General features: G+C 36.8%; 1 protein-coding gene across 3 annotated transcripts in view; it reads left to right on the top strand.

Moving 5' to 3' along the window:
• PKNOX1 (PBX/knotted 1 homeobox 1) overlaps positions 1-25,448 on the top strand; it is a 41,002-nt gene extending 15,554 nt beyond the window's left edge. For 2 of the 3 annotated variants that reach the window (XM_080363546.1, XM_080363547.1), the window contains 10 exons: positions 1,197-1,299; positions 3,916-4,043; positions 4,802-4,973; positions 15,644-15,814; positions 17,238-17,337; positions 18,386-18,483; positions 20,880-21,008; positions 22,027-22,103; positions 23,320-23,492; positions 24,461-25,448. In XM_080363546.1, coding sequence (XP_080219672.1) covers positions 1,249-1,299; positions 3,916-4,043; positions 4,802-4,973; positions 15,644-15,814; positions 17,238-17,337; positions 18,386-18,483; positions 20,880-21,008; positions 22,027-22,103; positions 23,320-23,492; positions 24,461-24,672 — 1,311 coding nt within the window. In that variant the 5' untranslated portion in view covers positions 1,197-1,248 and the 3' untranslated portion in view covers positions 24,673-25,448. The remainder of the gene's footprint in view (positions 1-1,196; positions 1,300-3,915; positions 4,044-4,801; positions 4,974-15,643; positions 15,815-17,237; positions 17,338-18,385; positions 18,484-20,879; positions 21,009-22,026; positions 22,104-23,319; positions 23,493-24,460) is intronic. The other variant, XM_080363548.1, reaches the window with a different exon arrangement.
• Positions 25,449-25,787: the final 339 nt, after the last annotated feature.

The following is a 25,787-nucleotide window of genomic DNA, read 5'->3' as shown; positions in this document are numbered from 1 at the left end:
CAATGAAAAAAAGTTTTGGTTTCAGATCTTAAACTGGAAAAAATTCTAAAACTTAGATCTTTAATACTGACATAAGTGGAAGAGAGCAGAAAACTGAGAATTAATACCTGGATGTAATCTTTTTTCAAGACATGAGCTCTGTCTTCTTTTTTAATTTCCAATTTTTTTACAATAGCTAAACATTAGGATTCCTATATGTCAAGGAAAATTGAGCTCTGTGACGATATGTAATGGTAATAGCTTAATGAATTACATGATTTCAGTTGTAATGGCTGCTAATCCGACAAGAAAATGAAATGTAAATTAGTAATTTGATGGATAAGCTCCATTTGGCGGTGAAGCTATGCCTTTTTATTTTTAATTACTGGATGTCTAACTTTAAAAAATGTTTAACTCCTCTCGGGACCAAACTCCAGATAATGGTTAGAGGTAATAACTTACATAAATTTATTCATGTTATAAATCCTATCAAAATTAATCTTTCCCAAAGTATCAAATGTCTATGAAAATGAGACTTCTGAATTCCTAGATCACTTTTGAAACTATTATATAATCACAGAGATCCAGTTGTTTAAAAGCTGTTAGATACTGTTCCATTCTTTGTTGAGCTTTAAATGACTTGGATGGTAGTTTCCTGATGTCAGAAGCAATTTAAGAGTTCAGTTTCTAAAAGTGATTTCAGGCCCTAACGTTAGAATACGAGATTCTTACTCGTAAGTAAATAGGGTATTCCTTAACACTTTGTACATCTGGTTCATTGGTTGTAGACTATTATTATGTTGGTTACAATAATGCTAAATGTGTTGTTAGCAGATTCAAAGCACAGAAACGTGAATCTTTGCTTGTTTCTAGATTTTATGTAATACCTTAGAATAAGTTAGTTAAGTAGTGGAAAAATAAATGCTAAAGTTTACTTGACGTTTGTGAATGTGAAAGAACCTCAGCCTCTTACTAAAAATCTTACATTAAAATATAAACTGAGACAATTAATTGTTTGGTGATGAAACCTATTGCACTTTCCAACTTGGAGTTTGTTTTTTGGGTTTTGTTTGTTGAGAAAATGCACGTAACTGTCATCATCAACTACTTGCTTATTTTTTTTAGGTGAAGGTGTGCGTAGATCTTTATCCTTTTTTAAACTTTTAGAGCTGGATTCCAAGTGGTCACTTTTGTAACTAACTCTTTTTTTTGCCTAGGAATATTTGTTCATACTTATGATGATGTGCCATAACTGATGTTTTATTAACCATGATGGCAACACAGACATTAAGTATAGACAACTATCAAGATGGACAACAGGTAGGTGTGTTTTTGTTTCTCTTTGACGTAAATACAGTTAGCAAGAGAAAAAACATAGTGAATTCTTCCTTAGTGCCTACTTTGGCATTAAGTATCTGTTCTTGTTTGTAACACAAGATCTTTAAAGTGACGAACTGTTGTTCTTTAATACTCAGATACTTATTAAAGGCTTAGCTAATCTTCACGTGATTTTGCTTAACTTCCAGAAAATCGTTAGATAAGTGGTTTTCTTCTGAATCACCTCTAGATGGTTTGTGTGCTGTAATATATCTGTTTTTAGGAAAGTCAAATGGGCCTGCTTAGTGTTTTGTCTATATGGCCTTATGTGTCTGCAGTTACAATAGCTATGTGGCATTTACACAGTTGTAGACTTGCTGTTCTTGAGCAAGTGAAGGATAAATTTAGTTATCTAGAATTATATATTACTTTGACTACGCTTAAGTTGATGAATATGCTGCAGGCTGAAAACTGGTAAAATACTTAAATTAATTTTAATGAGGTTATTGATTTGAATTGCTAATTAGAAAGCTGGCCAATGAGCTTCCAGTGTCTTATTTCTCTTAACAAACAGCTAGAATAGTGTGAAACATACTCAGATATGTCTGGTCATTATGGTTCTTTTTTGTACAATGGGCTGTATATTGCAACAGTTTGAATTGTTAAATTAAAATACTGTTAACTGGAGACAAGTCATGCCCTGGCCTGTACTCTGAAGACCCATTTTTACGTTACTGTGTGTCAGCCCTAAGCAGTAACTGCTTCTGTCAGTTCTTCTGTCAGCAGATGGCAACAGTGGTGAACAATCAGAAGAAAGACAGCAACTTTTTCCATCTTTTATAAAAATATGTTTATCTGGTTGCAATCTGGGGTTATTGATTGTTGTTGTTTGCTTCTTTTATTGCAATTCTAATTTCTCTCTCTCTCTCCTACCTTACATCTTTTACTTTATTCCTTCAGCAAATGCATGCCATCCTGTGGTATGTCAGTGAAGTAATACATGTTTTTGTAAAGACCGAATTGGGAGAGAGCATTTTCATTCTATTTGTTTTGTATTTTAGGCTTTCAGTGACCAAGATAGACAGGTAATTTGGGTGCCTGCTGCTTTTGTAGTTTGGAAATGGCCCACAGAAAATAGCTCACAGTTTTAAGTGAGCTGTTTCCTCCTTATAGCAAGATAAAGCCTTAACTGAACATGCTCTCTCCCTTCAAACTTTCTAGATGTGTGGTTCAACATTTATAATCACTTGTATGAGTCATCCCCTTTTATTTTTCTCCTCTTTCTTGTCATTAGCCAAAAAATGAGTCCATTAGTTGCATCTCTTTTTGGTAGCATTCTGGCTTAAAAATCATCTATTCTGGCTGAGGAAGGTTTTTGCAAAGCAGGCTGCTCTGTTGGGTGGGATACACGGGCTTTTTCTCAGTTTCTGATTTTACTAGGAGATGGCTTGGCCTCAACAAGTAATAAACCACAAACCTTTTGGTTCTCCCAGACTTCTTGTTGGGAACAGTATACATTCCTTTTGCTTACATTGTGTGGAAACACATTACATTCTGTCAGTCAGGTTCTCTAATAGTTTCTGTAGGCCAGTTCTCTTCTCTGAGTGATGTGATATGTATATCTCATGGGAAAAAAGGACATAGGATTTCATTCTGAGCACTGAAAAGTGTCTGTCCTCTAGTAGAGATTAAAGCTTGTTAGGTTTAACCTAGGGGAAAAAAGATTGCAGTGTATCTTGTCATTGCAAAGATATTCCCAGTGCTCAAAGGGGAGAAAACCAAGGAGTTTGGGTTGGGGGGTGGGAACTTTCAGAAGTCAGATCCCTTTGAGACCTTTTACTCAGAAAGATATTTAGCTGTAGGTGATGGGAAAGCCACTTTCAGCGCCTTCAAGGCCCCTCAAAGGCATTACAGGGCTCTAGTGCAATTTAGAAGGTGCTCGGTAGAAGCTGTGACACCGTTGTTTTTCCAGTAGTGGCAGATTGAGTAGCTGTGTTAAATGGACTTGTAGAAGCAGTTACTGCTGTTTCCTTCTATAGCTTGATATTCCTAAAATAATTCGTTATTACTATATATATATGTTTGAGTGGTAAAGGTCGGGGAATGATGTGCTCCTGATAATTGAAAGATTGGAGGGACACAGAATATTTCAGTTCTTTGTAAGAAAATGTGCATTTTAGTGCACAAGAAGAGCTTCAGAATCTCTTTTCTTCAGTATCTTGATATAATGTACAGTAGGAAACAAGAAAGAAAACTTAGGAGTAGAAACTTTCCGTCTGTTACTTTCATCCTAAAGGCTTTTAATTGAGGTATCCCCATAGGTATTTGGGAGAAAAAAAAAAGCCTATTTTTTGCTAGTCTGTTCCAAAAATAGCCATATCAGAGATAAAGTGCTTTAACAACTTATTAATATCTGTCATTTGCATTTTAGAGCCGAGTGCCGAAACTTAACGTGATCTTTACCCATCAAAAAGTGTCAAGGACTGAAAGAGAGGTTTTGTTACTGCTATAACTTGTTGTGTAACTGCCAAGTCATACCAACCTTCTGGCTATTTTTTTTTTTAGAAAACAGTACACTTATGTCAAGCTCACAGATTTACTTAACTTCTTTTTCTACAGATGCAAGTAGTAACAGAGTTAAAAACTGAACAAGATCCCAACTGCTCTGAAACTGATGCAGAAGGGGTGAGTCCTGCCCCTGTAGAATCTCAGACTCCAATGGATGCAGATAAGCAGGCCATTTACAGGTATTAATGTTCTGTCTTTTGAAGGGTAAAGAACAGAGGATGTGTTGTGTTGGTTTGGGGTTTTTTAAGTTAGTAATAAGTAGCTTGAAATCAGATTATATCTCAGCAAACTGTCTTAGTAGTTTGCGGGGAAAGAATGAGATCAAATTAGCTTTATTGGCAGTCTTCAGTCAAGAAAAAAAAATCCCTTTATTGTGAGATTCTTCAATTTCAGCATACTTTTAAAGGGTATTCTAAAGGTGGCTGCCTTTCAAGGACAAGTGAAATCTAGCAAGCTACTCAGACCATTGAGCTATGGTTCACTATTTGTTATACTATAGTTTTTCTCTTTAATGTGAGATTTTATTTTTATTGTAATTAAGTTGATCTTTACTCCCTGTGCTTTAGGGATAACAATCTGTCACTCAGTAATTAGTTCAAACTGGATTAAATGTTGATGTATAACAACACACTAATTTGAGATTTTCTTTTGCCACTCAATTACAATGAATTAAATAATATGTCATAGCTTTTTAGCCTGTGATTGTTTATTTAAATATATGAAAAACAAACAAACAACAACCAACAACAAAACAACACAAACACCTTTCATCATGTTTTGCTGTAGCCAGTGGTGTTATGTGTCCTCTCTTCCAAGACTTGGCTTTCTGTTTCTTACATGAGTGACTGTTACCTGAAATGAGCTCTAGATGTCTAATTTTTCAGTGGGGTACACATAAGTGAAAATACTTAATCATGTCTTTTAAATTTTATTCTAGGCACCCACTATTTCCCTTGTTAGCACTATTATTTGAAAAATGTGAACAATCCACACAAGGCTCAGAAGGCACAACTTCTGCTAGTTTTGATGTAGATATTGAAAATTTTGTAAGGAAGCAGGAGAAAGAAGGAAAACCCTTTTTCTGTGAAGATCCAGAAACTGATAATTTGGTAAGCATAAACTGTTTCTTTCATTTCTGAAACAGTCATTACATTTGCGTCTTCTTCCTAATTTCTGATCTCAGCTGGTACTTATAGTTTCTCCTCACTCTTTTCTTCCTACAAGAGATTCTTCTTCATGTTAATGCTGATAAACACTTTTAAAAATAATTTCTTCTGACCCCTTTTTCCCCCTCTTATCTATAAACATATATCACATTTGTTTCCCATCCTAAAATGTCTGAGATCAGTGTACTAGAGATGAACAGAAACATATGCTTGCCAAAGCCAGGTTGACTCTGCAAATCTATACTACAGTGTCAAGACAAATACTTATCAAAAACATGTAATCAATGTAAAGTCTTTCCAACTGGTTGTTTGGTTGGTTTGGGGTTCGGGGGGTGGGGCAGGTTGGTTGGTTAGTTTTGGTTGATTGTTTTTTTGGTTTTTGTTTTTTTGTTTTTAATCAGGGTTCATCTAGTTAATATAGGAGAACTGTTACAAGATGAGCTTAGAAACTCTTATACAGTTTTTTTCTTACATGTCATTGTCTCCTTTGCACATTTTGAAAGTCCTTCCTGTGATGAAGCTGTGATTTCCTCAGTCCCTTAGTCTCCTTGAATCACATCTCTAGAGAACACGTCTCCTGGCATGCTAGTTTCTAAACTGTCTACCTGCCTTCAACTCTTTAGAAGGTTTTGAAAACCCATTCCTTTAAGGGAACTGTGTGATAAAACGAATCTTCATTCTTGAGTCTAACTCATGGGAGAAAAGGCTCCTTAAAATATTTAAATGCAGAGACAAAATTGATGTGGGATTGTAAACAACAGAAATACTAATGTTTTAAAGCTGGTATCTAGAAAGATTTATGTGGGCAAATAATATCATATGTGGGAGGCTAAGGTAATGTACCTGGAGAAAACTCTTAAAACCAAGACTTAAACAATAAATCTGAGATGCTGTTTAGAATTGGCAGGAGTGTTGCAGTGAACAGCATGTCAGGAGGGGCACATATTGTTGCAAAAAAGGAGTCAATTTTCGCTGCTTTACAAGCAGCCTAAATAGTCATTTTGCATAACTTGATCTCTTTCTGAGCACTTTATGACCAGTTGTTGCTGTACTTAAGTTCTGAGAAGTTAATATTTAAATAGTGTCATAGAAAATAAAGCTATGGGAGTATCTATGTATAATAAAACCATTGTGATAGTAAAGAAGGCTGAAGACAGCTCTAGCTAAGGAGACCTAAAAAGTTGCCTTCTCAGCTACTTGTTACATCCTTTTAACTGTAGGTTGCAGTGCCAAGGATTGAAATATCTTCATACATTGCATCAATTATCTTAGTCTATGCAAATATAACGTCACCTTAGATTAAATCTTCTTCAAGGATGGATCAAGTTCACTTTGCCCTAATCCACCTGTAAGAGTGCTTGCAAAAACTTCTTGCACAGCTTTGGCTGAGGAGCTGTTTGTATTACAGAAGCTTCTATTTTCAGTGAGGAAACTTTTTAAGGCTTGAGTTAGGTTTTTGTGTTAGAAGGTAATCCAAAACAATGCCCTTCAGAATGGTGGGAAAGCAGCTAAAGGAGTGTAAAGATTCTCAGTTTATAAATGCAGAATTGAAGAACAGTCATTGGGCACGTGGATCAAAGTTAAAACTAGAAGAGAACTGAATCCATGAAATATCAATTTAATGTCTTAATCATTAGATTTTTGTGGGCAAATTTTGACACAGCTCATCTGATAAATATTTATTGGTACGGACAGTTACTTAGTTTTCTAAGTACAAAGAAGCACTGACATACCTACTAAAACAGTTCCATGAATAAACGCTGTAGCAGAATCACTGTTGTAGCTGTAGAAATTAAAAATAGAGTATGAAAGAAGAAAACTAAAAGCAAGGGGAAATAAATGATAATTCTCTTCAGTTACTGCCCTAGTGTGAACAGCAGTAGTGTGAGGTGGTTTGCCTTGTTGTTTTTTTTTTTAATTTGAAATGTGAAAGGTGTAACATATTTATGAAATACTTGTAGCACAAGATTATTGTCTTATATTTGTAACTAGAAATAAGTACTTCAGAATAATTACGAGATGGTCTGTCTGCAAACAGTGTGACTGTTCTGCTGGGGTGCAGAAATCCTTGGAGACTGAGGGCCACTGGTATCATTATTTTAGGTCTTTTTTGAATCAGAGAGCACTTAGGCTAATTTGGGGGGAAAAACAGTGGTTTTTTGAAGGAGAAAGAATTAAATACTTTATAGAGCCATTAGTTTCTGAGGATGACTAAATGCTGGCTAAAAGCTGCAGTTCATCGCAGATGCTAATTTGCACATGTGCAACATGATACCTTTGGTTGTTAAAAAATGAATTGCATGCAGAATTCCCCAAATAACCTACTGGTTTCAGGATATTATGTTTTGGCCCAGGTATCTAGAAATCTGACTAGCAGAAATGCTTATGATTTTGGAAGTGCTTCTTTATCTCTTTCACTCCGTAATATGTTTGGCTTTTTGTTACTGCTCTCAGTCACACCTCCAGAGGGCTTCTAGCACATAAACTGTATATTTGAAGGTGTTAATAAAATTTTTCCATGGCTCTTTCTTTAAAGACTTTTTTGAATATATTTGCCTCCAGTACTTTACTCAAAAATGAGAGTTAGTGCTGTTCTGTATGAAGCAGGTCTGCTGACTTGCTAAGCCTCGGGTTATTTGCTTCATAAATGACTCTGGATTCAACACAAATATACTCTTTTCCCTTATCTCTCTAATCCAAATTTCTCTTCAGAAGCGCATCTGAAATCTAGTAGTTGGAATGTAGTAGTTCTGGCTCAGTGGATGAGGAGAGAGCGAGGGATGTGGTTTATCTTAACGTTAGTAAGGCTTTTGACATTATCTCCTATGTGAAATGGATAAAATATGGACTAGATAAATGAGCAGTAAAATGGACTGAAAACTGGGTGAACTGTGAACTGCTGGAAAAGATTGTGGTCAGCAGCATGAAGTTCGCTTGAGGACTAGTCATTAGCGATGTGCTCCAGGGATTGATACTGGAACCAGCACTGTTTAACATTTTCATTAATGAGCTGAATGATGGGACAGAGTGAACCCTTGGCAAGTTTGTAGATGTTGAAAAACTGGGAGGAGTGGCTGATGACCAGATGACTGTGCCACCATTCTGAGATACTTTGTCACTTTTAGAGAAATGGGCAAACAGAAATCTCATGGAGTTCAACAAAGGGAAATGCAAAGTCCTCTATCTGGGGAGGGATAACCCCATGCACCAATACACTCTGGGGGCCAAACAGCAGTTCTGGTGGGCACCAAGCCAAATATGAGACAGCAATGTATCCTTGCAGCAAAGAAATTCAGCATACGTGGGCTGTGTTAGGAAGAGCATTGTCAGCAGGCCAAGGGACGTGATCCTTTCCCTCTTCTTGGCACTGATGAGACACACCTGGAGTGCTGCGTGCAGTCTTGGGCTCCCCACTGCTGGACATAGACATACTGGAATGAGTCCAGCAAAGGACCACAAAGATGATTACGGGACAAGAGCATCTCTTATATGAGGAAAGATTCGGTGAGCTGGGACTGTTTAGTTTGTAGCAGTGAAGGTCTGGGAGGTGATATCATCAATATATCTAAATACCTAATGGGGGGATAAAGAAGACAAACTCGCTGACTCTTCTCAGTGGTGCCCAGTGAAAGGGCAAGAAGATGTAAACTGAAACACAGGAAGTTCCGTTAAAACATAAGGGAAAAAAAAAAAATTACTGTAAGGATGATTGAATACTGGAGGAGGTTGCCCAGAGAGGTTGTGGAGTCTCTATCTTTGGAGACAGTCAAAACCCAGCTGGACATGGCCTCAAGCAACCTGCTCTAGTTGACCTGGCTTTGAGCAGGGACGTTGGATTAAACAATCTCCAGAGGTCCCTTCCAACCTCAACTATTGTGTCGTTTCTGTGAGCTGATCCGTTTCCAAAGATCCTGCATGCCTTGACCTGCTTCACATGCTTTTGGTTGTACACAAACATTCTCTCACAGATCTAGTTTACTTTGATTGTAGATGAGTCTGCTGTGTTCAAATAGTCCTTCCTCCCGATTGACCTGTTTGTGATTTTAGCAGTATCTTGTTTCATGTGGTATTCACCTTTGTTGGTGGGCTGCACAAATCCAGCTGATCTTGCTTGAGGTGGATGATGAAGTATTTATGTCTTATATTTCATGGCTGCTGAGGTCAGTACTATCTTAAACTAGAATCACATTGCAAAATCAAAACTCTTTTGGCACTGAACTCCTGTTCTGTAGTCGTATTGTTGGCCATGACTTTCTGTTACTACATACCGAATGAAATCTGAGTGTGACTTGTTCTCTGCCTGTCCTGAGGATGGGGGACTCTGAACAGCTGACATTCTAACAGACTGTTCAGTTTGTCAGGAGCAGTGAGCAGAAGTTTCTGCCAAGTTGTGAAATAGCCAGTACGGTTTTCAATCTCTTCTTCAGCCTGGAATATTGGTGATTGCACAGAGAAGGCTGGAGCTGGGCAAAGTTTTCTGCCTTGTGTTGCATTAATATGTACATTTTCATATAGAACGAAAATCTCTTTTTAGTAGAGACAGATTCCAACATTGTGCATTATGTCTTCTATTCTCGCTGGTCCTCCCTTTTTAACTCCAATGTTAAATCAACCATTTACTTGAAAGAAGGAGCTGCTGAAGAGTGCTAATGAGTATGAGCCAGAAGGGTGGAGCTGTTAGGCCAGACAACTACTTGCTTTCCACCTGTGCTCTTATCTGACCCCAGCAGAGTCAGACAAACAAGGTGTAAATGCTTGCTCAACTTGGAGCCACAGCTAAACTGAGATGAATTGAACACCATGGTACTATAAACAGCCTAATTCAGGTCCTGTCCAAAAAGAGTCACAAGCCTGCCTACTGTAAGGAAGTTGGCCACAAATTCAACTGTTGCAGATTTTTCCTTCTTTGGAAGCAGCATTTAGAACGCAACTACACTGCTCAGTTTTTGTGACAGACTTAAACTAAATAGTCCAAACCAGTAGAATATAATTTCAGGCTCCATACTGCCTGTAGGCTAATTGACTAATAATAGAAATTGTGAAGGGTCACAGATACTGATTGTAAGGCAACTTGGGATCCTGACAATGTTTCACATTGTGCACTCACTTGAAATGCCTTGAATATTCCAAAGGAAAAGTTTGGTTTTCATCCAGAGGATCACAGTATGTTAATCTGGACGGCACAGGCATCAGATCAGTTTGAACAGAAAGGAAGATCATTAAGAGAGATGTAAGGTTGAGTAACTCTTCGTAAACTATGGTCTGGATTACCATGTTACTTTGGTATTATTGTTCCCATTCTAAATTATTTAGTGGTTTCCTGCAGTAGTAGTATAAAGGATACTGGGAAATACAGGTAGCATCCACCTGAAACTTAATTTTAAGAACATCCATATATTGCTAAGCCTGGCCTGTAAACCAAGTTTTGATAGAGGAGTTCTGTTCTTTCTAGTAAACTGCTCCAACAGCGTCAGTTGGTGATCTTGACTTGACATGGCAAAGGGTTATGGTCAAAAAGAAATAGTGTTACTGGGCCTTTCACTTTTGCAGTGTCTTTCCCAAGTCTGACTTCGTCAAATACACTGTCAAAATAGGATGTTTGCAGTGAAATGGATGAGAACATTTCTACAAATATTGATGTCTTCTAGATCGGGTCAGAACTTTGATATTAGGCCTCAGCGTATTTAGAAGAGCAAGAATTTCTCAGAAGAGATTGTAATAATTTGGAAAGAGTTGGAAATCTTGTGCAAGGTTGTTTTTTCTTTTTCTTAAATGATGTTTCAAGGAACTCTGTGAAATCACCTGGATTAAGCATATTTTTAATTTGATTTATTTGTATGTTCTTACTTTTCTTACTTTTTCTTACTTTTGCACTCATGTAATAAGGTCAGCAATAGTTTGTATTCAAAACCTGCAGCACTAAAAAAAAAATCCTATGAAATTGTGTTATGGCTTCCCTAAAGCCTGAAGTTTTATCTGAGAGGTGTGTAAGATGCTTCTTTTCCTTCCAAGGAAGAGTGTATTGCAGGAAAATGCAAAGTTCCATTCTAAAATCTGTTGAAAGAAAACTGAGCTAACTTCAGTGCTAGCTCCTGGACAGATTTGATCTGCTTGCCCTGAGATGTAGGAAGTCTTGACATTCTAGGTATGGCTTTACTCTTAACATAGATTAATCTTCAGGTCAGAAGTAGTTGTCTTTGGACTGGAACTCCTGATATATACACAAAGGAAGTGGCTTTTCTGTGGTAGTTACATTTGCTCTTCAAGAACTATTGGCCACCAGCAGAACTTTTGAAACTTTAACCTTCCAACTTCATTGGCTCTGACCACACAGGTTAGACTATTCAGAGAGGTAAAAGAGAGAGGTACAAGTTTATAACAGTATATAAGAGTATCATCCGTTGGAACTCCTTACTCTTTGCCCCTTTGACACCTCTGTCTCATTTTCACAGCTAAACCAGATCTTGGAATGAACCAATGAACCAACTTCTCTTTGTTCTCCATTAGTATCATTAGGACTTACAGGGCCAAGTTCCTCAATGTCTAAGAAGTTGTTCAGCATGAGTGTTTGCAGGTAATTTTTAGAGCTTTCACACATTATGTGTGAAGACATTCAGTACTTAACACTTCTTTGCTTACTGTTACCCTAGCCACTGCAGAAACATGTTCCCCAGGATGGTTCCTACCTCTCACATAGCTTCTGTTCAGAGTAAACTCTTCCTATATATGGGTGGCTTTTTAAAATTTCCCCACATTCATAGGACTGTACGATGATTCAGGTTTGATTACAAGCTCCAGAGGTCTGCGGTCCAGCCTCTTGCACAAAGTAAGGTCAGCTGTGAAGTCAGAACAGGTTACTTATGGCTTTATCAAGTCTAGAAACAACACAAAACGTGTACTCTTACTTTTGTATTTGAACAGGACACTGCCTTTTTTGAAGACCCCCGAGTTTTTTGTTTCATTTGGGGTAAGGATTTTTGGTTCAGTACCCTCTTCTCAAAGAGGGTACTATAAATTCTATAGAATTTTTAGTTTTATCAGGAAAAGTGGTGGTGCAGTCATTTGGATATTATTGTCTGAAGAAGCCATGCTTTTGCGTTTCTGAAAAGTGTTCTTGCTATTGTAATGTACAGAACAGTCCAATAAACGTGTAGTCATACTTTCCTAGCTATGTCTGGTAGCTGGGGACTCAAAATATGGGAGAGAGCTTGTCAAATCAAAACAAATGAAAACACGATACCCCCTCTCCCAGAGTTAGTGTTCTTCTTCTGAAGATCTAAATCACCCCAGAAGGATTTGCTCAGGGAGGCAGGTGAGCTGTAAATGTACATATTTGTAACTTTTTTTTTTGCAAATGGCGAGAGTAATTTGAGTAAGATTACTCATCAGTCTGTGGAGATTCTCTCATAAATGTTGTCTACATATGTATTTGCTATAGGCATATGTGCCCTGAAGTCTGTAAAAAATTGTGGGTGTATGTTTTAGATGAACAAAGATGAACAAAGATGAACTGGGGATTATTACTAAGATAGTGTGTTCTGTGCCCTTTGTACCATGTACTTGAGGCACAGTCTGAAGCAGTTTTAGGACTAAAGATGTCTTCAAATTTAATATATATTTGTATGTGAATATGCTCTGGATAGCAGTTTTAGCAAGGACTAGAAGTTTTTCAGTAGTCTTTTTCTCTCTGCTTAATAGTTTACCATTATCTCTGTTTACAACAGTTTCAATAATATACATATATCTCATGGTTACTTCTGTCTTTGTGCATATCTCTGAAATGATCCTCCAGGTTTATTTCTACAGCTGAAAAGACTGAATCAACTGGATTATAAAAATTCATTGCTCCATGGTATATCCTACTCAGTAGCACTAAATAACAAAAACATGGTGGTTGTAGATTTTTAAGATGTGCCTGTTAAGAACATAGGAATGAAATATTACTGCTGCTGTGATCTGTCTGGTATAATTTCTTTGTATTACTTTTGTTCAATATGAGTGATTTGTCAGGAGTCCTTGATTCCCACCCCCCCAGTTTCCAGGAAAAAGTTAACTTCTGCCAACAAATTTAAGTTTGGTCCAGCCATGCTGCAAGAGAGCAAGAGCCAAATGGCCACTATTAGTGTAGTTGTAAATGAGTAAATAAGTCCTGGTGACAGGCATGGCATATTTACAAAGTTTTGTTTGCCTTCCTAACAACAGTAGTGCAGCTTCCTCCAAGAATAGTGTGACTGTGTGTGGCTCTGCAGAAACCTGGGAAGTGTTATTCGTTCTTGATTTATAGTTAACTTTGACTTTAATTCCATTTTCACTTCAAGTATCAACCATAAATTTGAAACTAAATCTATGCTGAAGAAAGGATTTTTATTTTTCCTCCAAACAAATGCTGATCATTAAATAATATAAATATGGATAACGGTTTAAGAAAAAAACACAACACTCTTCTGACTGAGCAAAACTAATCACTAGTATGGTTAGATATTATGTGTCCAAAGCCATATTTTTGTTACCTCAGCTTCAGTTGAATGTTTCAGGCATTCACTAATATATGTCCTCTGTGTTGGTCTGCCACACATGAAGAACGTTACAGTTTAAACTTTTTGTCTCTGAAACTGTTTGGCTATCACAATATTACAGAGCAATCGGTAATAATTCTGAAAGGAGCAAAATATCTTTAAACATAGATGACCTTTGGTTTTAGTTACAATTTAGTTAAATTTGCAGAATTTAACTTGGTTGTGTTTAAAGGTATTTCAATGCAGTTTAAACAGCAACCACTGCTCAGGGCTGTTTTAGAAGATTGCTGTTTTATATACCTCAGCGCTGGGCCATTGCATTTATTATTTCAAAGGCTTTTGGTGGTCATAAGAGTTACCAGATTTTAATTTGAATCAACTGCCTCAAGTCTACAGCTCAGATTTTTCTGCAGCTGTGCTTTAAAGATCTATGTGTGTTTTGTTTTGGTTTTGGTTTTAGCTCTGAGAAGGAATCAGATTTCCTTTTTTTGTTATCACTTCACTTTTTTCCTCGTTTATTTGAACATGTTGTTTGCACTGGGTGTCATACAGCTGGAGTACCTTCCACTGAAAAATCAGGGAAAAGATCTGTCACAATGAAAACTAAAGTCATGGTGTGGAGGAGAGCACAGCCATGAGTTTGGCTGCCTTCATCTCCTTCAGGTGCTTTGAACAAAGGCAACTTCAGCTCCCAGTTGGCTTGTTTAGTTAGAAGTACTGAGTGGATTACTTAGTAAGCTATCATTTCTGGTCATTGGATTCAGTCCTCTGGCCAGGTACATGACCCTTCATGTAGGACAGATTTTCCCAAGTCATGTTAAAATCAAGCTTTGAACTATGTTTCAAAATTATAATATGTTCTGTTTCATAAAACTGAAGGATGTTTTTCTCGGAGATCTAGTGTAACAAGTAAATGTTGGCACACTGTATAAAAAATAAAGTAATTACTTTGCCAGTGTGTTATGTACATATTTGAATGTCCTGGATTTCCTACTGCTTCATGAAAATTTAGACCATCTGGATTTGTTTTTAGCTTTTGATCATCTGCCATGACCCTTACAATCACCTAAGCTATTTTTATACAGCATGTAATACCATTAGCTATCCAAGCTTACGAGTCATTTTCTCGCAGTAATCATGATAAGTACTCTTATCACGTACATATCTCCTGTACTTCAATTTTTGTTTAAACATGGGTTTGTTATTTGGTTTAGTGCTTTGTATTTCATGGTTTATATTTCAGAAATGGTCTTTTCATCTGAAAGTTCTTATAAGATTGTACCCCCGAGTTGTTAATTTTTGACATACATTGCAAAGGAACTTCAAAGCTCTAGGGCTGAAGAACTGTTTGATTATTCTAAGCTTTGTTGAACAATGTGACAAACTTTGGGACCTCTTTATTCTAATTTTATAGAAAAATAAAAGCTATTGTGTTTTTGTTGTAGGCGAGATGGCAGGCCATTTCCTAGGCCTTTCACCCTCCCTAGGAATCTGTGTGACAAATTCATGCTAAGTCACAGAAGAGTCTTCTCAGTGCATCTCAAATTCATCTGTACACTTTCAGTTTTCTTGGATCAGGGTGTAATGTGGAACTGAACCTGATATTTCTAATATGTAGCTCAACAAGACCAAGCCTGTTCCAACCATGCTTTCCAAATACTATGTGTGGATGAGATAACTTTCCTTCACTTCCAGTCTTGTGTGACGGAAGACCCAGAGCTGTGTGATGTTGATAAAGATCACATGGCTGTGCAGGCTCATTCTTTGCTCCATGTACACCTTAACTACGATCTGTCTTCCTGATGTGTCACATTTGACAAGAAACAAAGATCCTGTTATTGTGGTGTTTAGTTTCCCCTGTATGGTAGTATATATATGCAGTGGAAGGATACAGGTTTTGTATGTAAACACGTTCATTTCACATTTCAGGAGCATAATGGTCAAAGCTAGAGAACTCTAGTCAGCACTTAGCAATTAGTAACTCTACTTTGATTGGATGGCTTTTGTAACTGGTAGTGTTTGCTTAAATCTCACATTAAATATGTTTTAAATTAACAGTTATTTTGTTTCTAATTTTTTTCCCAATTCTCTCTCTAGATGGTAAAAGCAATCCAAGTTCTACGAATCCATCTTCTTGAGCTAGAAAAGGTTAATGAACTCTGCAAGGATTTCTGTAGTCGTTATATTGCCTGCCTGAAGACAAAAATGAATAGTGAAACTCTCTTAAGTGGAGAACCTGGAAGTCCTTATTCACCTGTGCAATCTCAGGTATGTTTCAAATACAGCTAAGTATATTCTTGCTTACATTTCCTTAGGAAATTATAATTACACTTCTATTGCTGTTAGTTTGCAAACAGTTTCTGTAGTTTGTTTTACTTTCTCAGAATTGTTTATGAAGAGTAGAAAGAGCTGTACTTTTTAGTGCACACCCATGTGCCACTGCCGATGGAAAAAAATAGTTGAAATGTGGCAGAACTTAGAGTCACTTGACATGTCTGTCATCCTTTTATGATTTTCCCTCAGTTGAGCAAATTGAGATATTCAGTATAGCCTGGAATTGCTGTTTTGTTGGAAGGAGGCTAGGAAACAGAATAAACAAAGGAGAAGGAAAACAAAACCCCTTGTTGTTAAGAAGGTCTCCTTAGTCTAGTCTGCTTCATTAAAATATTGAGGTGGCTGATATTTTTTATATACAATCTGTATTCTGAAAGAAAGAGACAGTGTCTGATATATTATAGTTGCAATATTTGAGATGTGTGTCACCTGGGGTAATTGTGTGGTTACGACCAGTACCCCTTCCTATATATGTGAACCTCAGTTTATATATTGTTGACATTACCTAAATGCAATAACCAATTGGATTTTTTTGTATTAAATTGACGACAGTTAATTATAGAGTTAGTACATTATGGTTGATGCTGCTGCTATTAGATGCTGGAAAGTGAGCCTTGCCATCCAAGTGCCTACTAGATATCCAGTCTTTGGGGAGGGCCATTCTCTGACTTAGGGATGTGTTTGATGCCGTGTATTCTGAAAAGCCTCATTGACTTTTAAACTTTGCTGTCTGGATTCTTTACTTAGGTATTGATGTCTGGAAGTGTGTAAAGAGAGTCTAAAATTAGACAAAAGGAACTTTTAAAAGGTTATCTGTACATCTGTTACAGTCTTCCGTAGAGGCAGGAGGGACTGAGTTTTCATATGAAGGAATGTCTAAGAGTCTGCATGGTCAGGGTTGAGTAAGAACTATTCTGAGCAGAATAAAAGATATTGGGCATCTTGAATACTTAATACTTTATTTTGAAATTAAAGGAATTAAGGTAATAACTAAAAGCTTTGATGCTTGTAATAAGAATATCAAGGGTCCATTTCATCTGTCCTTTTTCCCTTGTGCCTTTGGAAACTCTTTCTCTTAGTATTTATATACTCAGAATAATTTCTCTGCTAAAATTTCTCAGGATAGTTTTATGTCTTTTCTAACAGTTGTTTTCATGAGGTTTCAAAGCTAATGGTTGGTGATAATGAGAAAGTTAATGTAGGTAATGATGAACCTCTAATGAAGTCTCTTTCTATTTGAAGTTAATCCTGTGATTAAACTCCAAATGTATTTTTAGAGCCAAAATTACACAAGCATGCTTTATCTCCTTTAAAAAAAAATTAAAAATGCAAGAAACTAATTGTTTTATTTTCCTAGCAAATTCCAAGTGCCATTGCAGGCACACTCAGTCCCCAAGGGATTATGGTGCCAGCGTCAGCATTGCAGCAGGGAAATGTAACTATGGCAACAGTAGCAGGTATGACACAATAAAGAAAAACTGGCACCTTGCTCTTCATTCTGATTTCTTTTATAGTTGTTACAAAATATACACAAATACGTTAAAAAATGTGTTTTAACTCTAATACCTGAAAAGTTGTTATAATACAGTCGACTGCCTTGCTCATCTCTGAATGTTCATTTAATTTATATGTGTACCAGGTATGCGTACGTGGCTGAAATATGTATAATATAAGAGATCTTTCTGTTCAATACTACTTTTGTTAAAAGACGTTTCAGATACTGGGGTGGTTTACACTTTTTTTTTCCTTCAAAAAAGGAATTCCATTTGGGAAAATCATGCACTACCTAAATTATTGCCCTTGTTTGCTGTCTCCTGCTCTATGGAGTTTGGAACCACACCTACGAGTCTGTGAAATCCTTGATATCCAAGTTGTTCTACTATTGTATGGAGACAACAGTTGAACTGAAATGTTTTATCTTGCCTTTAAGCAAGGTTTTAAAACAAACAGGAAAAAAAACCCTTGACTACAAATGCAACAAAGCAATGTAGTCTACTCCTACAGCAGCAGATCCTTCAGAGAGGTTATTCTGAGACACAGGATGTGCTTGGTGGCTTTGGTGCGCAGGACCCCCTGTGCATTCACCAAGATTCTGTCACCTTAGTTGATGTGAACATCTGGGTGTCACCCATCTGACTGCCATAACCACTTGACACACACAGGTGTGGTTTTGGTGTTGTGAGCCTTGTTGGCCGAAGAGTCAGCTCAGTTGAAAAAAAAAGCAATGAACCATTTTGTAGCCTGATAGTCGTGATGTTTTCCTTTGAAAATACATTTAGAATTCCCTTAAAATACAGGGAAACATAATAAAATTTCATACATATTTTTGTGGATGGAAAAAAATGTAGGGTAGTAAAGAGCATCTCTTACATGCTTACTAGAAAAGAATAGTTGCTATATTATCAAAACTGTTGTATTGTCTGCGCTGCTGATTGTGTGTTTAAAGAGAATAATATCCAAAGGGTTTTTACTTACCTATAATCTTTGTTGCTCTTCTGTTTTAAGGGGGCACAGTGTATCAGCCAGTCACTGTGGTCACTCCACAAGGTCAAGTGGTGACACAAGCACTGTCACCTGGGACTATTCGGATTCAGAACTCTCAGGTTTGTTTCATGGGCATCACAGAATAATATCCTGGTTGAAGTAAATCTCACTGGTTTGAAGAGCTTTGGTTTAAATTTGATGCACTGTCAATAATGAGTTCTGTGTACACACACATAGTAACTAATGTAAAATGAATGCAAGCACTGCTGTAGGAGTTACAAGTTGTATAACATGGCATAAGGTCCTAGACAGATCTCCGTTGTCACGACAGGTCATTATAGTTCCTACCTGTGAAGTATCTTTTTTTATTGATGGCAGAAAAGTATAGGTACATGGATTAAAACAAACAAACAAAAATATATATATATATGTGTTACATTACCCTCTCTCCCCCCTAAACCCAACAAACAACCTCCAAACAAACAAAAAAAACCCTCTGAATTAAATGGACACTTTTTCAATTATTTTAAACTTTTCTAATTGTTGAAGTAGTTTGGTGGCTAGATAGATTTACTATATTGCATTTTGGTGCCACACTGCTGTTGTCAGAAATTTGACTTTTTATCATGATGGCAACCACTAGTACTGTGAAACTTACGTATTTCAGAATTTATGTATGTTGAGAAGCATTTTGCAATAAAACCTTCAAAATACTCAGTTGTGAGTGACTATGGGAGATCCTCACATTGAGCTCATTATATCATACCCTAAAAGCTAACCACTCTTTTTTGGGGAGTCTCTTGAGAGTAGATCTGAAAAACTCAAAGAAACAACTTTAAGGAATAGGAAACTTGAAAACTAGACCATCTTCAGTTATGGAAAACCTTGCTAGCTTTCTCTTGGAGCTGGAAATGGTAAATCAAATCTTGCAGGAATCTGGAATCAATTAAAAATGTGAATGAGGAGGTACCATCTCCACAGCATGAAATGTGTTGGTAATCACTGACTCACTGTCTTCTTCCTTCTTACAACCTTTCAACCAAAAAAGTACGCTTAGAGTGTTCTTACCTTCTTTTATTGTCAGTGGCATGCATGTACTTGCCTATATATAGAGAGAGAGAGATATAGATATATATATATATGCATTTCTGTCCTCAGATACCTTTCAGAAAGAAATGTGTGTGTAAAATTACTCTCCTACACTCAAGTGTTTTGCAAGAAAAATACTTTTTGTATGTCTAATGAAAAATATAAAATACTGAGTAGAAAATAATGCCTGTAGCCTATAAACAAAAAGGATTTGACCTTCTATATATATATCTGTGGCTACTCTTGGTGTGAGTAGGAATCTCCAAACCCACCTGCGCATAGGTTTGGACCTTGTATTCCTTGTCACCCATAGGAAATCTTTTTCCAAATACCTCTTTTTTCAGTGTTTCAGAATGCCATGGAGGTAAGGAAGAAATACTGGGGGAGAGCTGTTTGAAGTTACTTATAAAGCCGTCATATACAAGCAGATTATTTAGGATGTAAAACATTGTTTTGGAAATGTATATGCTCCAGATACGTATTTGTTGTGATACAGTAAACCTCATTTAAAACTTGATTCATACAGCACATAGACATAATGACTGGCTTGAAAAAATTGCTCTGTCTTCTGAAAAACCCGATTTTGAATGATTTCAATTATAATTGTCTGAAATGTAATCTCATATGCAATTTATATGCTTTTTCGTCTTATCACTGCATAAGCATTTAGGAACGTATTCTCTAATGTTCAAATACCTGATGTGCAAATTATTTGATGTATCCATAGGAAGAGAAAAAGCAATCAAAAGTGAGAAAGAGATACAAACCTTTAGGAAAATAGTAAGAGTATTGTAAAGTGAATTAACTGTTCTACCGTATATATCTTCTTGCTCTTTGAGGTTTTTTATTTATTTAGCAGGACCTTTAGCATTTTTGTTTGCAGCTCTGCCATAATAATTAATTTTACTTTAAGTCCTTCATTTGAGTCTTAGGTCAGTACTATTTTACAGCTTCCATAGTTTATGTTTCCACACAGTGAGTGTATTCAGTGTTATGTTTTTCAATTGCTCTTCACATGTGCAAATGATTATATAGAGAAGGCAATCAGATCCCTAGGTAGTGTAGCTTAATACAGAGGATTGTTAATCTGACATGCACTACACAGGTGGATTTTATTCTAAATTATAGTAAATCAGCATTTGGTTATTGTCACAAGATCACATACACAGCTGATAACTCCTACATGAAATGTGAAAACTATAGATATCTGATACAGCATTTTCCCTGGAGAAAGACATTTTAGAATCTTATTGTAGGAGAGCTGCTATTTTAAGTCTTCCCTAGCAAATAAAGTAGCTTTTTATAATCAGCTTGCCTCAAGCCTAATTTCTTTTCATTCCTTCTATAAATGACTATTCATACATTGATACAGAGTACTGCTATTACTATGTTAACTGCCTTATTTCTTCTAAAATTACATGTGCAGCTTCAGTTGCAATTAAACCAAGATCTAGGCATCTTGCATCAAGATGATGGCTCATCAAAAAATAAAAGAGGAGTTCTTCCCAAGCACGCTACAAATGTGATGAGATCTTGGCTATTTCAGCACATAGGGGTAAGGACAAGACACGATCAGTAGTCACAGGATTTTATGTAACTCTTTTATGTGGTCTCTTATGATATTGCCTCAGAAAGAAGGTGGTTTTATTCTGTTGTTATTTGTGTAATCTCAGTTCAGTCTTCCCTGAAGTCATTTGGAGTAACTCCACAGTCTAATGTCAGTTTTATTATTATTTTAGTAAGTAGGTTACATTTGTACCTCGTGATCTCAAAAAACATTGTTTAAAGGGAACTTTCTTAATTTAGTTGTGTTGAGAACGTAATGCCCTCTACACCCTGCTTCATGCCAGAAGGGAGAATAGTTCCATCGGTGTTTTCTGGGTGGTTTTTTTTTTTTAGAAGAGAATTTCAGATTTTATGGCCTTACCTCCTTTCCAACAATCCTTCTAATGTGTACCAAGTGTGTTACTGTCTACTTGTGCTTTTGACAGAATGTCTTTCCTCTAGCGTAAATACTTATCCTGAAAGGATAAATGGGTCTCAAGGTATACCACAATGTTTAGTTAATTGATATTTTGTGTTTTACAACTGTTTTACAACAGACAAATGATACAGGGAAACTGCGTGTACACTTCTTGCGTTACCTATACTCTCTTCGTCCGTTTACTTCAGAGTAGCTTGATTTAACTAGAAAATGCTTGCAGTATTCTCATATGACATTGCCTTTAGGCAGCATAACTAATCAGATCTTATGACATGCTGTGTTGTCTGGGGATCATGCTGTTTAGTGAAGATTGTCATCCATGAGAAGCTTTTTCTTCTTAATTATGTATCAGCAGAGTAATGGTATTATATAAATGTTCAAGGATAAAATCAGTTTCATGTAGTAAAGCACTCTTTGTTAAATGATTTTAATCTATAAAAGTTGGTGATGTTTCAAAAGTTTGTTTTTTAACACATCAGATGGTCTTAATCTAGCAGCTTTAATCAGTTGTAATAAAAGAGTCTTTATTTTTGATGAGGAGATGAAACAAGTTTATGCCTTTTCTGTTTGCTTTTTTGGTCTTCTTTAGCATCCGTATCCAACAGAGGATGAGAAGAAACAGATTGCAGCACAAACAAATCTGACACTACTCCAGGTTAACAACTGGTAAGAACAAAAACTCTTACTTTATGTCTGTTGTTGTCTGCACATACTTACAAGATACAGAAAGTTAAGAGTATAACTTGGACGTCTGTAGTTGAACTTACTGTTCTACATGTGTTACCAAATACATATTAAAAAAAAAGAATTATGCACTGATATACAAGCATATTATTTTTATAGTAAGGTATAATAATACTTGTGCCATTGAAATTATATAAGGGCTCCAGAAAACTTTGCAACATTAAGGAGTTACATTCTGTTCTATTGCTGAAAGAGATGGAGGTACTCTCATGTCTCTTCTGCAAGTAGAGGAATTGAAGTTTAAAGGCACTTGGTGACCTGAAACTCTGAAAAGCATTCCCCTGATAATCATGGTTGCAAATGTTTAAGAAGTTACTGTCAACAGATGTTCATTCTGCTCTTGTATTGAAGGATGCCATCCTCTGAGCAGTGATGTCTGAACGGAGAGTGTCAGTACCTCACTTACTGTAGTTCACGGTTCAACATGTTTTACCCGATCTTATCTTCACTAGAGGTTTAAGATAATATACGTGCCCTGGAAGAAGAGAGAAGCGAGGGTGCTGACATGCATCCTATTCTGCTTGTGGCATTGGTTCCTCAATTAATTGAAGCTAAGTCCAACAGGGATCATCCTCAGGTTTCAAAGATGATGCTGGCTGCATGGCTGCAGAGGGTTCCAGTGGAGAAATACTCAAGGGTAGTGGCAGTAGACTGGTTCCAGAAGTGGAACAGTGTAACTCTGCTTGTGTGACACAATAGTAATGGAGCTCTCTGGTACTGGGATCTGACTCGTGTCTCTGCAAAGCATTGCATTACACCATGTGGACCTGCCAGCTGCACCCTACTTCCTTCCATTGCAGGTAGAGCTGCGTCCTGGGGGTGTTTTTGTCGGATTTAGCAAAAGGTGCTCTTCTCAGTAACAGCACCTTGCCACAGCTAGCTACGTTGAAATTGTTTCAGTTAACTGCTGGTAGCCAAGCGAGATGTGTTTTAAGTGTTTTCTTGTTCACTAGCAGAAAGGGGAAGGGCATCAATTAGCATGCTCAAGTAAACAAGTGAAAATCAAGGAAAGGAAAGGAATTGGGAAAGATCTGAAAACAGTGTTTGCTGTTGTCTCCTGAATCAGGAGCCATACCTTGGAAAGTCAGGAAGCCTGTACATCCAGCTGGTTTTAACTACTTCTTGCCTTTGTGTTTAGGTTTATCAATGCTAGAAGGCGAATTCTTCAGCCAATGCTGGATTCCAGTTGTTCTGAAACCCCCAAAACAAAGAAGAAAACAGCTCAGAACCGACCGGTTCAGAGGTTCTGGCCTGACTCTATTGCCTCAGGAGTTGCTCAGCAGCAATCTAATGAGCTCACGATGTCAGATGGTAAGGAGAACTGGCTAAACCACAGATAATAAAGTTAATTCCTCGGTAACGGGGAAATGAAGGGTTTGATGCCTTTGAGGGGAGGGGAACTTCTTGATACTTCAGTATGAATGTGTTTCTAATCTGGAAAAACATAACAGTTCTTCCCTCTTTACATTTTTTCTGTGTTTTGGGGAGTTATTTTATTGGAATTTATGTTGAGAGACTGTTCTATTGTTTTAAAAGTTATGAAACAACAGAACAAAGGTTAGATGTGCAACAAAGTGTTTTAGTATGTGGATGCACATCAGTAGCATTCTGTTTGATTAGCAGTACTGGACTGCAAATTCAGTTTCTTGACTCCATCCTGTTCACATACCTTTCACTATTGCTGGAGGGACTGAGCATCTGCTATTCTGTATATGCCTCATGTGTTTCAAGTTGAACACTGAGAAGCAAATAGATGTAATAGAGCCTCCAAAGACTTTGTCTGAAGTAACTTCCTTAATATCAGATGAGACAAACAGACTCATTTTAAGATAAATAACTGCTTTAGTCTAGGGCCATCCTTTCCTTCCTGCCAGCTGCTGCTTTATTCCTTTCCAGTTTGTACCAACTTTTCCCTCAGCCTTCACTGCATCTGACAACAGCTTTATCCTTTTAAGTCACCTTGAATCTCTGTGAATACTCACATTTTTCTGCACTGAATTAAGCTGGAATACTTTGCAGAAATAGTTTTGTGATGACTTGACTAGAGAATTGCTATAGTGGGTGTCCATAACACAGCTAAGTTTAAGATTCCTGGCCCAACTTAGTTCTGCCATTTGCTGATACTTGAGTGTTTGACAACCTATGTAGCTTTTATTTTAATTTAGTTCCTTAGGTTTTCTTCCTGTCATTTGTAAACAAACTCTGTTATTTACAAATATGTGTTACTTAAAATTAGAAACCAAGCAAGATGCTAAAGGACTACGATTGTGCTTCTCCAGGTGCTGTTGTAACAATTACAGCTCCGGTCAACATGAATGTAGACAGTCTCCAGTCCTTGTCATCCGATGGTGCTACTTTGGCTGTTCAGCAAGTTATGATGGCAGGGCAAAGTGAGGATGAGTCTGTAGACAGCGGTGAAGATGACGGAGGAGATCTCTCAACAACAAATATCAGCGGGCTGGTCTTGGATAACAGCGATTCTCTGCAGTAGGAAGCAAGAGAGTGTGACAAAATGTTTAGGAAAAAGAATGGACTGACTGACTGACTTTTTATAGTTTGCACAGCAAACATTTTACACAAGTTTTATTTCTAATATGTTTTATATGTAGATATAGAAGGGTGCACTTTTTGTATTTCATAGTAAGCTTAAAGAGTGTTTTTGCAGGTGCAGCAACTTCTTTCAAATGTGTTATTTCTTTTCCTTTTCTTATTTCAGAAAAGTATATCTAGTAATATAAAGAACCACGTAAGCACCCCTTTGTTCTATGAATTGGAAGTGCTGCAGTTTCTAAAGAATTATGCAGTTTTCGATTAGTGCTGTTATTTAACACAGCTCTTGATGGGCAGGTGATGTAAATTTAAAGCATGTGACACTAGTGTGTGGAACTTGATCATTAAGTTAGATGCATATATTTGAAAGATGCTTCTGCACCTTAAAAACTGCTAGTCTGAGGTGGACAGCAACACACATAAAAGGAAAATGTTGATGTGTGATTCAGTAGCGAATGTATGGCAATTTAAATAAGTTTAGTTTCTCTCATAGTCCATGAGCCTGTTTATCATTTGCTATAAAAACTCCTATTTTTACCTTGCCGGGGTTATTGGATAAAAAATATTTTTATAAATTCTCTAGGAATTGGGTTGACAACTGTATTAAGCAGGAAGGAAAAAAAAAAGGAATTTCCAGAGGGGAAAAATAAATATTTAGTATTCCTATTTGGAAGGTCTGAAAACTGACAAAATTTAATAAACAAGCCTACACTAGCATTCTATGATTCTCAGCTTTCCCACAGTAATATACTATATTTGATAATAGCATAAGAAGGGCCCACTGTTTGATGGGGTTTTGATATTGTCAAACATTGATTTATATTATGTGTAAACTAATACTCAAATTACATTAACTCTGTATCTAGACTTGTATCTGAAGATATTTGCTAAATGAGTATTCAGGTAAGTAAATTCAAGTACCCACAACTTTTCCAGTTATTAGAGAAATGTAACAGTTTCTAGTTTGTACAACTGAATCTGAAAAATGAGAAGTTGCCTACTCTACAGTCATGAATTCTGCTATCACTCTGCTATTTTATTGCATTTGAAATATTT

Source organism: Nesoenas mayeri, assembly GCF_963082525.1.
Source record: "Nesoenas mayeri genome assembly, chromosome: 1".
Classification (NCBI taxonomy): Eukaryota; Metazoa; Chordata; class Aves; order Columbiformes; family Columbidae; genus Nesoenas; species Nesoenas mayeri.
Note: the sequence above shows the minus strand (reverse complement) of the source record. Positions and strands in the feature narration are given on the sequence as shown.